Source organism: Oryzias melastigma, linkage group LG3, assembly GCF_002922805.2.
Source record: "Oryzias melastigma strain HK-1 linkage group LG3, ASM292280v2, whole genome shotgun sequence".
Lineage (NCBI taxonomy): Eukaryota > Metazoa > Chordata > Actinopteri > Beloniformes > Adrianichthyidae > Oryzias > Oryzias melastigma.
Window position 1 is genome coordinate 22,132,314 of NC_050514.1, and position 14,457 is coordinate 22,146,770.

Genomic DNA, 14,457 nt, shown 5'->3' on the forward strand with positions numbered 1-14,457 from the left:
AGAAAAATATTTTCTCTTCCTTTTTCTATTCTGTCAATCATAACGTAAAAGAAAAAAAAAATGATTATTTTTCCTTAAGTACCTTACAGGTTAGTTTATTATTATTAAAAAAAAGTAAAAGTAACTAGTGCACACCAGTTACTATTTTATTTGATTATTTTTACTTCAATGTGCTCTTTAGGTAGGGCACCGTACAAAGGAAAAAAAAAAGTTGGTGAAAAAAAAATATACATAAACATGCTAAAAGTTATGGTATTGACATTAAAAAAATACACTATTTCTTAAAGACAAAGTGAATAAATTGACCCTTTTATTTGCAAGAACAAGCATTTCACTTAGATTTCTGTCATTATGTAGGTCTCAGAAAAAATGTGCATTCAATGACATTCATGTCATATACAAAACAAAGCAATATTCAAACATATCAAAAAAGATTGCATCATAAGAAAACAGTCTAGAGCTGCCAACCCAGTACGATTATTTAATAACCAGTTTCATCCCCACCATTAAACAGGATGGAAAAAAAGTACTAAAAGAAAGTCAGAGGGATTGCAGGGAATCTGCATTAAACTCCAGCATTCACACTGAACCAGATCCGTGCAAGAGTTTATGCAGTTTGCATTCCCTATACCGACTAGAGCACATCTATGGGAAATTACAATCTTAGCAGTTTACATGATGTATGTACATAAACAGACAAGTTGGACGGAGAAAAAAAAAAAAGTAGCCTGAATATACTTTTAAAATAATACTCAGAGGAAAACCACCAGAATTAATGAGTTCATAAGACGTATGTGAAAAGATGTACAACATAAAAATATATTAGAAGATGTGCATCACAATGAACGTCAAAAAAGCTTTAAGTGTCTTTCAAAAGGAAAACGGTCAAATTTTTAATTTATTAATAAAATGTACATGATAATAAAATCATTACATCAGATTTATCTTAAAGGGACATTTTCTTAAATTCTTTGAATTTTATATTCTACTCCCTGAATATTACAATCTTTGGGCAAAAAGGTACAAATACTAAAAATTCTATTTAAAAAAACAAAAAAGTACCTCATGTAACGCTTGTATGAGTTCTACTGTAACTGTCAGTAACTGCGATTTTCCAGCCTCTCAGAATGGACACATTGAAATACCAGTAAAAAAGAAAAACATCAGTCAAACATTTAAAGAAAGACAGGATCCAGCACACGACTTGAATACATGAAATGATAGAATGGTAAATGTAGATTTAATATTCAGAAAACTTGTACTACCAGTAAAAAAAAGTGTAAAAAATGAGACTTTAAGGCAAATATTTGAACAGAAGCGATGCATAAACTAAATAAAACTTTAGAAGCGAAAATGAGAGAGGTAATTGTTAGGATGCATAATTTCTTCTGCACTAACCGCTTCATGAATTTGAACTCATACATGGTAAAGTTAACTAAATAAGCTGCATGGTTGCAAGAACATTCTACTTATGTAATATTATGTTTGAGGAGGATACAAGAGAGTAGCCCAGAGTACCTAAATCAAAAAGTTAAAACAACCCAAGTAAGTCAGTTGCCTCCAGTAAATAAAAGCATTAATTAAATAAGTTTCTTCAAACAGACTTAAAAATAAAAAGACCAAATGAAACACACTTGATGAAGAGACTGCATGCACCATCATTGTCAGTATCAAGTGTGGTCCAGCATCGATGATGTCCCTGTAGCATTTGGACTTAAGACAGCAAAACCTCATTCAAAACCATTTTGAATATTTCCATACTTGTATAAAATTGTGTGCTCGGACAGAGAATGTAATTCACAGCTGGTGGTTTCTTTGAAGGCATGTGGCTTCATGCTTCTTTTTTTTAATCTCCTGATATGACGGAGGCTCCACTCCTTTGGTCACATAGCCATGCAAAGCTTTGTAGAAGGCATTCGATAAAATGACAATCACTGAGTTCTGTTTACAGGAGGAGCCCGTAATACGCTCGAGAGTGTAGATGTGAGGAGTCTCGTTAGTGAATCGTTTGACTGAGTGCTTCTTCAAGCAATGAGGATATTTTCAGTTGGTCCATCTGCAAAGAGAAAACACAGGTTTTCCAAAGACTGTGAACATTTAAGGAAAATACTGTTTTTTTTACTGACTCGTTGCAAGAATAATGTAATTATTATATTAAAGAAGATTAAAAAAACCCACCTCACTGATAAAGCCCAGCTGGACTAACTCTTCAGCCAACTGCTGAACACTTTCATCTGAAGCACAAAATTGTATAGTTAGTGATCTGTGCAGAATGTCAATTCCACTTTGAGAAAAAGCAAGAAAAAAGGGTAAAAATGCATTAAAAATTGCATAAATCAAACCCTACAGTAGAATGTATGTTTGTTCTTTGCATCTTTAGCCTATTTTTTGTGTGCAGTCAAAACATAGCAAAGAATGAGGATATTACAATCTATTTAACCAAGATGGGATTTATTTTAGCAGATAAAAACATGTTCAAAATCCACTGTGGTTTTAACAATAAAAACATAAAGACTATACTAACTTCATACTCACTGTAAGTAGCCTTTAACACTGTTTGGACTATTTAAAGACCCACTCCTATTCATTTTTAAATTATTTAAAATGTTCCTAGACGTCTTTTAACTAGGATTATGCAATTTTTAGCCCCCAAAAAAGTGTGGCTGTACAAAAGAATAAAATACTGTAGGAGTGGGACTTTAAAGATTTTTGTGTCATATTTGTGTTTTATTAGGATGAGTGAAATATTGCAATAAATAAAGGCATTTCTGCTTTTTTAAGGTCAGTGAATATACCGTAAATGATTAAGAAATCATCACAAATATGATCCAATCAACACCCAGAGTCCATCGTTCTGTCACACATAAGCCTCCTCTGAATCTTGATCTGTTTCTCTACAGTAATAATGTGTATTCTCTCCCCAGATCCCATCTCCAAGCCCTTCAATAACCAAAAATTAGTTAGCAGAAGTATCACTGAATGGATAAAAAAAGGCATAAAAGTTGGTATTTTGACACCAATATATTTTCTGTGTGAGTCAACCTTGTCTAAAGGAAGCAGAGGAGATGTGACGGTCTGTTAATATTAATAATAAAGAACTCAATGTGTAACTGTAACAAGAATGTGAGTTAGACTGCAGAAGAGGCTGAATCTGTGGGATAAACGTTTTGTTCTTTTAGAAAAGGAAAAACAACTCTTAGAGATTATCGTTAAAAGACACAAGACGAGTAAAAGTTGTGAGTTTGAGAACCTCAGTCAACCCAGAGAAGTGAGACTTTGGACTTCGCTGTCGATAAGGAAGTCCTTCAAGTACATTCCCTTTTATCAAAAGGACGGCTGGTTTACAGAGAGGAGGGACGGCCTTTGTGATTCGCTCTGGTGGGTATGGCTGTGCATTGATATGAAACGTAATCTGAAGGATGCACGGCGGTGAAGTGAGAGCGTAAGGGTTCAAGACGACATGTATCATGAGATGCTTTAGATGAGAGCGAGAGCCGAAAACATCAAGAGACCGGACATGTGAAAGCGTGTGAGGCCGTTTGAGCGAAGGACAGGGAGATGAAAGCCTGGAAAGAGACGAGCAGAGGAGGTGACAGCTGTCAGCTGCAGACCTTCAGTCCTGAGATTCCCCACACTCCTGCAACATTATCCGACGAGCCCACAACTGCACAGCATGCACGTGCATTCGTCATTCATTTGGCGGTAACATTCCCATTTGCCCTCGTTGTAACGGCTTCTGTGAAATCAACTGATTATCTGATTGAGATAAACATCTTTACTCGATATAAATCTCTGGGGATCAGGGAGAGGATTGTCTGTATAATGAACATGTCACCAAGTGTAATGTTTCTTGAAGGGAACTGAAACCTGAACATTGACATTTTTACGGCTTATAATTGACAGCTTCTCTGCCTAAAATAGTATGAACTCTTTTTCTCGTGTCAAACTCTCACGAATGTTTTTTTATTTTTCCCCAACTTGGAAATCTATAGAAGTGGCTTGCAAAAAAAACAAAAAACAAAAAAAAAAACAGGTGATCTTCGTTCTAATTTTTGTTGTGATTTTCGTTCTTATATTTTTAATGACTACAAAAGCAAAAAACCACAAACTTACTAACTGACGTCATCTGCTCATAAAAGCTTTAAACTGACCTTCAATTAAAAGTTGAAAAGCTACAATGTGTCCGTGTCATCGATGTGATCCATGTCCGTTTCAACCATGATTTAATGTTCGTCTGTGGTGATGCAGAAAACCAGTTACAGCCTGATTGCTTGAGGTGAAGCTGCAGCGGCAGGCGGGGACCGTCAATAAAGTACCTAAAGCAAACAAGCTCCCTGATATATCTTTACTCTGTCTATTCAAATGAAACTGCATGTTCCAGTAAAGCAGGTTATAGACGTATCCTTATCTCCTCATTTTATGACTACAACTGTTGTAGTCATAAAAAATATACTAAAAAGAAAAAATTATGGCAAATATTAAAAAAATAATAGAAAATTTCAGAAAAAATAGAGAGATGTATGAAAAAAATAGAGCAAAAACACAATAATATAGTGAAAATCCTTTTAAAAATCATGGCAAAAAAAATTTTGAGCAAAAAATATATATTATAGCGAAAATCATAAAAAAAAAATTCAAGCAAAAATCAGAAAAAAATAGAGCAAAAAAAAGGAAAAATATAACAAAAATAAAAAAGAGAGAAAAATAAAAAGTATAAATAAAATCCAAAAAATTTTTAGATGGAAAAATAAGAATATAGCAAAAATCAGAAAAAAATTATAGCAAATATCTCAAAAATAATTCATCAAATATCTTGAAAAACAAATGGGATCCACAATGTTGACCACTCCTGCAATGTGAGCATCTAGCAGGTCAATGAACTTCGCTGCTTTGTTCCCAATATTGTCGTTGGGACGACGCACAAACAAAAAATAAATAAACAGTTCATACGGGCCAATACTTAGTACTTCTGCAAGGTAATGTTTATGGACAAATAATAAAGTAGGAGGAACAAAACAGACTGATGAGATCGTGACGAGCACATAAACCAAACGGACACAGAACATGTTTATAACGTTGTGGCTGTTCAACTTTTAATTGCAGGTCATCTTATGAGCAAATGAGGTTAGTAAGTTTGCAGTTCCTAAATTAATAGCACAAAAACACAGAAAAGATTTAAATGAAGACTGCCCCCCGTGGGGTTTTTTAAAAGATCAGAACAAAGTCGACAGTTTTTTTCAATTGAATGCAATAAACTCCTAGAGGAATCCAAACTTTCCATGAAAAAATAAACTGGTTGAGCTGCAAGTTTATATTTGTTGGTTCCTCCAGCAGAATGACAATCAAACCAGAACTTTATATTTTTTAATTGATCTTATTAGATGATCAATTATATATTTATTAGGAAGTCTAATTTTTGGTTTTTAATCAAAAAACATAAAAACTGTCTTTTTGTTGCAAATACTATTGCAAATGTAACCAACACCTGACTTGTATCTGCAGATCTTGGTTAATTCCTATTTGAAATGTAAAAGTGTGAACTTTAATTTGAATTTTTCTTAACAGTAGAGCATATATGAAACGAACTCCCAGATCAAATAAAGCTTGAACCCTGTAAAGCATCAGATGAAGATCAACCTGAAGAAAACCACTTTCAATTTTTATGCTCACTGCACGAGTCATGAAGCACCAATGATGTAAAAATCCACTTACGAGGTAACATGTCACAGCTTAGATGTCTATTCAGTTTATCTTCCAGTTTCAGCAGTAACGTTATCTGCAGGGAGAGAAGTATGAAATCAGAGGTATCAACCGGTATAAATTATAATACAAACAATAAAGACTTTATTTGTGCATCAACGGGAAACAAATGTTGATGTTTGCAGCATTTGAGATCAACATCCAATAATTAAATACTCAAATACTTACATGAAACTTTGTGCCCTCCTCAACAGGTTCAAAGTTGCACTGCATTTGGACAACCTGCAGAAAAAAACATATTTTAGAACTATTTAATAAGCATTGTGCTGCAACACCATTCCTTAAGAAGATGTTAATATTTTAAAATCAAGTATGTAGGCTGTTGTACACACCCGTCGCGTCTCCAGCTCCGTGGGTTCGGGTGTGGGTGATTTAACCATGGGGGTGACCACAGGAGATTTAATGATCTTCTGTTGGGTCTGATGTGGACAAGGGACCCCGAACGCCGTCAGCGGGTAAATACCATTCCTGAAAAATATGAGAGTGAAAAAGAAAATGGTCAGAAAACATTTGAAAAACAAGCAGTTATTATTTATCTATACGTGAACTTGGAGACCAACAAATGGATCTCTACTGCCCCCTTGTGGCCACATAATGTTTTGCAGAAGGTAATAAAAGGTCACCAAACACCAGAAAAATGTACATTTGTAAACAGTTAGTGCTGATTTGCTTCTTACCTCACATCCTCAAGAAATTTATCAAGTTCCAAAGCAGGAAACTGGGAAAGCCTAAAGAAAAACAGAATACCACCTCAGGACACTTTTGAGTGATTTATGACAATCATAAAACGTTAAAAAACTTTAAAATAACAGGATTGAACAAAAAATATGCAATATCACAACTACATTTTTGTGGTTAACATAAATGCATGGAGAGGGTAATTCTTCTGTGTGTTTTTTTTTAAATAACCTTTAACCATTTTTGTTCTAAAACTACATTTTTCCTACTCTGTTGGTTTTTCGAATTGGCTCTATTTAAATAAACTGGTTCTGGCTCTTAATTTGAAGGACTGACCTGAGCTGTACATCCTCTTTAGACACAGCAAGAATGAGATTAGGATCAAGCTTCTTTGTAATCTCCTCCAAGGCATTCTCTGGAATCATGTCTGAATAAAAGAAAGAAAGAAAACTTCAGATGTTTTATTTGATATTAAACATGTTTATATTCATTTGCATTTATTGGAAGTGGATTTTTACAAGCAGAATTAGTTTGTAAAACAGCAAGTTTATTACAGTTTCAAACATTTTTTTGAATTAATTTTTATTTCTCCAAATGAATTTGTGTGAACGTTACAGGCCGGCGTAAAAACATAAGCTGGATACCCAAGCTTATCTCTGACCTGACAGTGAATGTAATGGACAGGATCAACATTTTGCAGACAACTTTATCCATGAAGTTACTTAGTGAAAGCTGATAGCAGTGCCTGTTTATGCACACTCACTGAGTGGAGCCATCTGTGCTGTGACAGCCATACATAGAATTAAAGAACTGTCATCAATGCTCTGAACAGCTGCAAAGAAGAGGGGACCGCTCTGACAGCTCACTTTACCCACATGTAGACCTTATATAAGAAGGTCTGTCAACATTTCTCTTCATATTTGAACATTTTGATCATTCTGATGATCCTTCTTTTCTGTTTTTTGGCACACACATGGACATTATTTCTTCAGCAACTCAGAGAATGTGACATGCTTTTAAAGCACGCTCTTTTCTCTGGCTTTTACTGAAAACTTCAAAGCTGCTCTTAGTAAACAAGTCCTGCTTGCATGTCATTAAGTTTACAAGGGTAGAAGGGGTTTCTATCTGTTCAGCAGGTAGTACATGAGTTTTACCCTCGAACTTGAGTGCTTTGCTTAATCATTGGTCTTATTCAACAATAAAAAGAAAGAAAAAACTAAAAAGAAAAAATAACCCATCGTTTCTGAAAGAGGAGTGGTATCAGAGCGTGCTCCAGACTCACGTTGGTGGCTGACGATGCAGTGTGCGGCCAAAAGCTTTAAGAGCGGCACCTCAAAGAGAGCCTGGTTAAACAGCAGCTCCCGCGCTGTCGGCCTTGAGATGGGATCACACTCCAGGCACTTCTGAATCAACTCCTACAACAATAAAAACAACTACTTCCGTTTAAAAAAATAACACATTACAACTTACTTAAACATTTTAGAAGTTATGAACGTTTGAGCTCTACATCTCACCCTCTGCAGCGGATCCTCCAGGAACTGTATAGCGTTATTGATAGCTTCCTGAGAAATGAAGGAGGATTCTCCATTCCCCTGAATTTCCAAAAGCGCCATCTGCAAAGCGTTTGTGTGTTAATGTGCTGCTTTGAAGAAAATGCCCAGTTTGGATCAAAGACACCATCTCACCTCTAAGGCACACATTCCAAAAGAGTAAATGTCAACAGCTGTGGTGACATCTTCAGAAGCTACAAGGAGACAAAAAGAAGAGATCCGTTAGCAAGAGCCCGGATTGTAATCTTAACAGTTCTCCCAACAGTACATCATGAGTCAACTCTGTATTTAATGTAATTATTCTAACTCAGCAGCTAATTAAATGCTGGATTCATAGATGATCTGAGGGCGAGTCCTAATGACTTGATTTACTCAGACGATTAAACAGCAGCTGCACAATGATGTACAAACATGTTAAAATGAAGACAACAGTCACATATCTCAAAATGTCATCTTATAACGACCTAAATGCAAGTTTTTCAGTAATTAGTAATTAGTAACAGAAATGTGGAAGTTGCCTTTTTACAGGCCGCAGTGTAAACACTAGAAAACATGAACAGCAGTGCCACTATTTAGAGCAAAATTGTTATAAATTCACTAAAGGATGACGTATATAACATTTTACAGCCACTTTAAATGAAAATAAATGATTGATACTTGGTGAGAACCCATAGAGAATCAATCGCAGGACTGCTGATTTCATAATGGCATCATCCCCGCCTTACTGACGGCCACCTGACTGGCACCATCTGCATTTCACGTTGACGATTTTTCAAAAGAAAAAAAACCTTGTAGACTCTGGTGATGGCTCTCAATCATGCAGTGGCAGCTGTATTTGTGACCATAGTATAAAACAGTAAAAATCAAGGTAGAAGTGAGCTGTGTTGTTGTGTTTACCTCCATATTCAGGAGCAAAGAAGTGTAAGTTCTTCCGTTCTTCGGGACATGTTTTCACGTGGTTGTTGATGGTGTCTGGAGCAACTGGGGTGACGCCAGAGAAGACAATATGATTACAACAACAACCAGAACTGAGAGAAGTCCGCTTGACATAATGAACAAGCATAAACAAAAAAACAAAAAAATAGAACAATGTGGTTATGTTGAAGGAATCAAGCTGTGATTCACTGACAGAGCCACCATTGACTGTATATCAGAGCTGGACTGAGTGACTGTGATGTCACCCATAGAAACTGGTGTATTTCTAGATGCAACCAAATGAGATCAGTTCAGTCGCCATTTTTTCGGAATACAGAAGCCACCATGTTGGAACCAGACAATGTCAGTAAGCAGTGGTAGGTCGTTTCTTTGGCAACCGCTCTTGCCAATCAGGAGAGAGAGCTTGTAGGAAGTCCACACCCCTAGCACTTGAAAACAAGCTTGGGATAATCTGTTAATCAAACGTTTGATATGGGAGTCAGCGGGCATCACATGCTTTTACTGAGGCATCTGATTGGTTGGTTTGCAACTTCAATAACTTGCAATAAAGAAGAATATCAAGAAAAAAATAAGGATTGGCAAGAATATGTTAAAAGGGTATCAGTGAAATAATGGTTATTCTAACAAAAAGAATGACTGAATGATAGCTAATTATTTTTTAATTAAAGTTTATGGGATTTTCTTGGAGCCGGTACTTCCTGTTTGGAACACGTGGATGGAGGAGGTCACTCAGTCCAGCTCTTTATATACAGTCAATGAGAGTTACATACAAATTCCTTAAAACTGAGGAAACATAAATATTTAAACCCTCAACAATTATCAGGCAGGCAGTTCAACTCACTGAACTTCCGCCACTCCACAAAATGTCACACTGAGGCGCCAATCAGCACTCATATCACGTTACAATGACACCCACTCGCTGGCCTCCCCAGCAGGTAGAGAGGCCAGGGCTGGAACCTGGAACTTCTTAGCACCTATGTGCTGCATAGCAGTTCTCAAAACTCTGTCACGGGACAAGTATGTCATTCAGTTCAGGATCAACAACAAGAAGCTCAAATAATGTGATGAAGAACTGATGCAGCCATCAGTTTGTCAAACACATTTAACAATTTGGATTCTTGTTTTGCTCAACTAAACACCAACATTGTATGTTAAATAAAACTGTAGTGAAAGCTCTTGAATTCTGTGAAGGAAACTTTTTTATGTTTATCCATCAAATTTACAATTCTGTATTTTTTTATAGAAAACCAAGGTCAGAAGTTGATGTTCTCACCAAAGTTAAAAGCTTGCGCTCCGTTATGAATTCAAGGTCAAAGTTGCAGGTGGTAAAATCAAATAAGCTTCTGGCTCAGATAGGAAGAACAAAGTATTCTTTCAGAATTCCTGTTTCTCACAACAAAACTCAGATGCATTTCTGTTGCTCCTTCCAATGAGCTTCTCCTAGCACACTCGATGAAAGAGAAGCATGGAAAGGTCTGTGTGTATGACCTCATTTGAATGCTCTTGATTTATGCATGAATTGGAATAAAATGCTTTTGTTATTAACGATTTACCCCCTTTTTCCCCCTAATAATCCATAAGTAGCGTAAGCTTCCGGTCTGCCTTTCAGTTCTATTGAGAAAAGTAACTGTACCTGATCCGATCTTAATGAGCCCGTTGTGTTGAATGAAGACGGTGTCGCAGGTGAGGTTGCCGTGGATGATGGGTGGATCACATGAATGGAGATAACTGCAGAAAAAGAGGATCCAGTTTATTCTTTAAACAGATTTTCCATTGGAAGGATACACTAAATTTAAAAACTTGAAGGAAAAACAGACCTGAGAGCCGACAGAATTTGGGTGCACCATCGCTTCCAAGCCTGTAGAGCCACACAAACCTAATTAGATCGGACTTTTGAGCACCACAAACATACGATTAAAGAATCAATTAACTACAGCGTCAATCTTTTACTGGCATCTCTCCAACTGTAAGAAACACTTTTATCTCACTCAAATCAATAAAGATAATTAATTATTTACTTTTTCATTCATTGTTTTGTGATTCTTCTTGGTCTTCTTCAGAAACTGCTTCAGGCTTCCAGATGACATGTATTCAGTGATGAAAATCACCTGATAGACAAAGATAACATGACTCAAAATAAAATTGAAAGGCATAAAAAGATCAAATTCAATCAAGACCGAACGTCTTGTGAGAGATCAAACTTACCCTGGCCCGACTTTCCTTTATGTCAGCCCAGTATTTATGAAACTTGACGATATTAGCGTGTTCTAAATGGATCAGGTTATCGAATACAGCTTTGACTTTCTCCTAGAAATAAACAAGAAAAAGGAAAATGAATCCCATTATCAACCATGTATTACTAAGTTCCAGCTGAGTTTAACGGCCTCTCTGCCAACCGCTTGACTTAAAAGTTTAATTCCTGACCACACGGGCCCCAAATGACCAATATGTTGTGTTTAAATGATCGATTTCAAATTGATTTGACTTTTCTCCAACTTTATTTATAAAAAGCACTTCTGGTACTTTCTATAACTCAAAGCACTTTACAATTAAAAACAGACATAGGAGGTAAAATAAAACCTGACCCATCCTTTACCCGTTGACATCCCATGATTCCACTCAAAGAATACGTAGAAAAGTAACATCTAAAAGAAACCTGAGACTGTGAGGAAACAGTATATTGGGAATCTATTCATACCAGGAGCCAGAATTTTTTTTAATTATAACAAACACTTTTAAAAAAATCAATTCACATGTTGGTTTTTCTTTACTCTGCAGCTAAAAATAGAATCAAAGGTATAAAGCTAATTTTAAAATTAAAAAAGGAAGCCCAAGGGTTTTAGATTCAAGGTAATGACATCGAAGCATTTAATTTCATAAGGTGTGATGATTTTTAATCCAACTTTTTAGATTTATTTTATTTTATTAAACCAGATAACAAAGAGAAAAAAAAGACTAAACTTAAGCTCCAGCCATCACAGAGTTTAAGCAGCAAAAAAGTAATAAAAATCAGTTTTGGTGGCAAAATTTATTGATTTTTGTACTCAAAAATAAAAAAATGAAAATCAAATATTTGTTTTTTACACAAATATCCTTTTTCTTTCGCTTTTTTTTGGTTTGTGGAATTTTGATTTCTACAACTTTATGTTTGCTCGTTAAGATCTTTATATTTTTTTGCGTTGATGGATCCGTTTATGTGATTTCACCTGTAGGGCCACCGTAGTTAACCATTTAACACCAATAATGTCACAGTGACACCTAAATAACTAGCATTTTGGCTTTTAAATCTTTAACCTATTACACGATCACTGTGAATCAGCTGATTCTGAGGTGGCGAAAAATGGCTTTTATGTCTTGCTTTGCTCCGATATACAAAATATTATTAACGTAGAGCGCTCACAGACATGTACAGTCAATGAGAACGCTGCTGCACAAAGCAGCTTTTCTCCGCGGCAGTATTCTTTATAAACATTGACTACACAAACACTTAACAACTGCACATAGCTGATTATCAGTGTGAGACTCGTTTATTCTGCTTCAGAATAAAATACAAAAATAAGAATAAAATAAAAGTGTCTGCTAACCTGTTCGATAAATGCAATGTATATGTTTGATCCTAATGTTTTCATTTTTATCCTAAAAAAATACATAATAAAAAAATGGGGCAAAAGGACCCATTTTCTTTTTCACCTAGGGCCCCTAAAGTGCAAAATTCCCCACTAAGCCTGGGGTTGTGAGGGGCTGAATGCTAGCGGGAGAGAGTGTAAACAAAGGGTTGATGGGATATCAGCTGACGCTTACTTCCGCATAAACAGTCCCACCCAAAACTCTGTAGCGGATCAGTAGAAAATGTCTTAAAAGACAAAAGTGTGTGTGTTTTTTAAGGTAAAAACAGAATAATCATTATTAAAGACCACTGGGAACAATTTTACAATAGATAAAAATATAGTTGGAGTGGGACTTTAAGGACATCAAGTTCAAGACTTAATTCTTTTATTTTGAAAAGCCGGACTCACCTGAAGTGGCTTAAAATTCTTCCTCTCTGAAATCATAACTTCATTCCAAACCACCTCCACCCCCTCCTCAGTGTCCATGGCCAGGTAAGCAGCATCTATCCCCGGGACATTGCGTTGGTTGACCTGCAATAAAAGCAGCACATATTTGCTAAATCCCCCTTCCAGAAACAAAATAAGTTTGCTTTAAACTGTCCAGCCCTCACCTGGTCCCTTCGTTTCTGCCAGCGGCCGCAGGGGCTCTCCTCCAGGATCTCCGATTCATCCTCACTCTCATCCTCATCCTCTGTTGCTGAGGCGATGGGGGGCGTTTGGGGAACCGCCGGGGTTTCAGCCTGTACATGTGGCACACTGCCGGCCACGGTCCCCGCTGCCGGCTCGGGTTTCCCCTCCGAACCGGGAGCTTCCGGCACTTCTGCCTCCGACATGATCGCGAACCCGGTAGCCTGGCCACGCTCCGAATCCCGATCAGCAACAAAAAGATGGGCTCTCCTGTCGGTCCTTGAAGGGGTCACAGATCCATTATCTTTCCCGTAGCTTGACGACCAACGAAAAGCTAAAGGATACGGATCTGTGAACAAGTTAAAGAGCGCAGTTAGACCACTTTGTCGACCTTTACATGTTGTACAAACACCACGTCCTCCGGGTTACACAGAATCATACAAATAACAAAGCTTTTGCAACTTTCACTAAACAGGACATCACTTGTTAGGAATCTACAACAACCGGTCTTCACTTCAAGATATGTTAGCTACTTTAGCTGTTTAGGCTAGTTCAACCACCCAACACTTTGCCAACTTTCTCCTGCTGTGCAAGCTACTGAAAGGTAAGGAACTAAAAAAGTACCACTAAAAAAGTACCGACTGAAATACTGAAGTCTTACCTGGAGAATAAAATGTGGTTCCGAATAAAAATATGTAGGCTACATGTTGAAGAAATTATAAAATAAGGAGTCAGAGAAGGGAGGAAAAAATGAAGCTAGTTCGTCATTAAAAATGTAGCATCCCAAGTCTCTTTCTCTCAGTCAGCAGAGAGGGTGGGGCGGAGCTGCCCTCGAGAGCGCCTGTTTGCGCACAGAAAACGCAGGAGAGTCCTGTCTGTAGCCGGGGGTCCCCACTAAACCTTCCGACTAAACACAAGGCATCAATCAAAGGTACCCCCTCACCAAAGCTACAAGAACAAACAAATTAATAAAATTGAAACGGACAAATAAATGTAGTTAAAACAGATGAATAAAACAATACATGAACAAATATTAAACAAAATCAAAATCAAAACAAATAAAATAACAAACTAATAATTAAAGAAATACATACAATAAAAATTACAACTGATTAACAAATACAATAAAAACAAATGGAAATAAATACATTAAAATTAATAAATAAAAGCAAAACAGAAAATGAATAAATAATTAAATACAGTAAAACAAATGCACGAATAAAATAAAAACAAATAAAAAATAAACTAATAAATAAAATTAAAACAGATAAACAAGTTAACAAAAAAAAACTTTAACA

General features: G+C 36.4%; 1 protein-coding gene across 1 annotated transcript; it reads right to left on the reverse strand.

Annotated features, from left to right (window-relative positions):
* Positions 1-293: 293 nt before the first annotated feature.
* Positions 294-14,149, reverse strand: LOC112160983 (nuclear receptor-binding protein). Its single transcript, XM_024295924.2, has 18 exons — positions 13,821-14,149; positions 13,144-13,508; positions 12,941-13,063; positions 11,130-11,231; positions 10,943-11,032; positions 10,742-10,782; positions 10,558-10,652; positions 8,886-8,969; positions 8,124-8,182; positions 7,953-8,051; positions 7,721-7,853; positions 6,775-6,865; positions 6,438-6,488; positions 6,093-6,228; positions 5,929-5,982; positions 5,713-5,776; positions 2,179-2,234; positions 294-2,056 (listed from the first exon to the last, which is right to left on the reverse strand). Exons 2-18 carry the CDS (start codon positions 13,363-13,365, stop codon positions 1,997-1,999), a joined length of 1,560 nt encoding a protein of 519 aa, XP_024151692.1. The 5' UTR covers positions 13,366-13,508; positions 13,821-14,149; the 3' UTR covers positions 294-1,996.
* Between the last annotated feature and the right edge of the window lie 308 nt (positions 14,150-14,457).